This window comes from Nuphar pumila, chromosome 7, assembly GCF_984573655.1.
Source record: "Nuphar pumila chromosome 7, dmNupPumi1.hap1.1, whole genome shotgun sequence".
NCBI lineage: Eukaryota > Viridiplantae > Streptophyta > Magnoliopsida > Nymphaeales > Nymphaeaceae > Nuphar > Nuphar pumila.
Window position 1 is genome coordinate 37532728 of NC_143255.1, and position 2544 is coordinate 37535271.

Consider the following 2544-nt stretch of genomic DNA (forward strand, 5'->3'; position numbering starts at 1 on the left):
ACCAAAACAAACCATGTAAAGGTCTGATCCACCAAGAAAAAAGAAAAAGAAAATATGGTGTTTTTTTTGCTCTACATAACCTCATGTCCACGTACTAGTTCAAAAGGTGCAATTCAGAGCAAAAAAACTCAATAAGCACACGGAAGTACATGATTCATTCCTTAAACTCCATTAGATTCAAGTTTTGGAGAAATTTCCACTTGGGGTGCAACTTTTAACCCCTAAGTACAGAAATGAGCCTGGATTTTCTGAATTTTCTGATATAGGTCACAAATTTCCTTAAGAACTGCCAAATACAACTTCAAGTTAACGTCCATCATATCACGAAATGTGATGTTTTTTAGTTGAAAATTATTTATTTACCCTCATAAGAAAGAGAACTGTAGGTATTCTGGTTATTTGAGCACGAAGTGTATTATTTTGATTTGGAGTTTCATAATATCCACAATATTTGTGACATTGACATACCACGAATTATATCAATTTAGCCTTAATTTACTATGAACCTAATGGTCTTTGACCTATAAAAATCAAATTAATAATCACCACCACCATCATCATCACATACAGTAATAGAAAATATTGTCTAGAAGGCAGAAAATTTAATTCTAACCATATGATGGGAGGCACAAGCTTATCCACAAAACTGAGATAAGATGATGTTTCAAGTCATGTTCCATGACACAACATTTCTGTTTACTCCAGTTTAGTTGATAAGTGGTTGCCTTCAAACACTTCACAAAAGTATCAACTCATTTTTTTTTGTTAGGCCATGGGAAAAATCCCTGTTACTAACCACACATTGGCTGATATCGGTGGTAAAATCCTTAAGATTCTCCTTTGCAGCAAGAAACAACTCCCATGGGTTTGAATTAGTGACGTCCCATCAACTTGGTGACATTCACAAGTCGCCCTTAGCAGATGGAGGGTGAATAAGGTGCAATCACACTGCACACTTTGAGTGTACTACTGCACCTGACCTCCTTCTATCTCTTTTAATTTTGAAGGCAAGCTGAGGTTAGGCAGACCCCCACCAGTTACACAACATATCATTGGGTTTTGAAGTTGCAACGTCTCAACACATGGTGACTTGCACTAACAGCTCTTACCAAACAATCGGAGCCTCCGTTGGTTGATGGCCTTCCATCTTTGGTACACAGCATGCCAGCTGTGGGGCTCAACAGAAGACTAAGGGGAACAGGTGCAGCGGCACACTAAAATATGCAATGTGATTGCACCTGATCTGCCGTCTTTAAGATGAGGTAGGAGCCTTTATGGGTTATCAACTCATTCATTAATTAACTTTACAGTGCTAAGATTAAACCATAGAGTTTTTTTTTAACGCTGTTAGTAGCCCTCAATAATGTAAAACACAACAAGACGAGAAAGAAACAAACATAGACAGATCATTATAGACAAACATACCAGTTTTATGTCTGCACAACGTGAGGCATCCTAAATATTCATTTACATCTTCATCCTTCAAACTCTGCAGAATCACAACATCCAGAAAAATACCCACAGAAGGAAGAAGGGAAAGAAGAAGAAAACAGATTAAGAATTTATCAGAACGCCTTCCTGTTCTTCTCCTTTCTGCAGAGAAAATACCCGAAACTGAACAGACTGCTCCTCCCTCTAGAAATGTAAGGTGGTGGCACGTTCAAAACTGGGCTGATCCTCACACCATTGTTGTACTCCTTCACCTGCGGCTTCTTCCTGGCCTTTATCGGCGATGGAAGCTGCACTGCCGTCTTCTTCGCAGGCGCCTCCTTTGTGTTAGATCCCATCGACTTGCTCCTTGTCAACTTGTTCAGAGAAGAGAGAAAACCAGACTTGGTGATGCTCCCGCAATTCAAACTGCTGCTTCTGCTGAACCCCCAGAAGGACTTGGACGCGGACGGCGCCGGAGACGGCTGTTTTTCGCTGTCTAAGATCTGTTTTAGGCTCTCGCATCGCGAACTTGGAGCCGGTGTCGGCCCGGGAGGGGTGCAGACGGCTGCAAGAGGGAGGATCTTCCCGTTGCAGAAAAGCTGATCAGCTGGGGAGGAATAATTCTGCTCGGGGATGCAGAAATCGAAGTCACAGGAGGGAGATTGTAAGAGGGAGGAGTCTTCCCGGTGATCGCCGAGCCGATCGATCTGCGAGAGATCGGTTGAGAAGGAGATCCGGGGGCTAATGGTCCAGCCGGAGTTATCAGAGAAGATCTCTAATGCCATCCAAGATGCTGAGATTGTTCAGGTAAAGCTCAGATAAGAAACTTCAACATCTCCCAAGAAAAGCAGAAGTTTTGAAGAGAATCCTAAGAATGACTTCAGAAATCTTTTTCTATAGAGAGAAGATGAAAGAAGGGAAATTGGAAGAAAGGTTGATCTGAGGACTAGGATGTAGGAAGTGGGCAAATGAAGTTTGTGAGAGCTGTTTCAGTAGAAGAATAAAAAACATGGTAAGAATTTGTCAAACCGGTGGAGATGGGAAAGACAAAAAGGAAGATTGGATAGAGAACAGGAAAAAATAAAGAAGCAAATCTGAGGTTTGAGAAAAAAC

General features: G+C 41.4%; 1 protein-coding gene across 1 annotated transcript; it reads right to left on the reverse strand.

Moving 5' to 3' along the window:
- Positions 1–1565: 1565 nt before the first annotated feature.
- Positions 1566–2216, reverse strand: LOC149831952 (membrane-associated kinase regulator). The gene has a single exon (XM_090013122.1). The coding sequence runs from the start codon at positions 2214–2216 to the stop codon at positions 1566–1568; it is 651 nt and encodes a 216-aa protein (XP_089869248.1).
- Positions 2217–2544: the final 328 nt, after the last annotated feature.

What these genes read in the sequence shown, in the direction of transcription:
- LOC149831952 (XM_090013122.1), bottom strand. Translation starts at nt 2,216, where the DNA reads ATGGCATTAGAGATCTTCTCTGATAACTCCGGCTGGACCATTAGCCCC.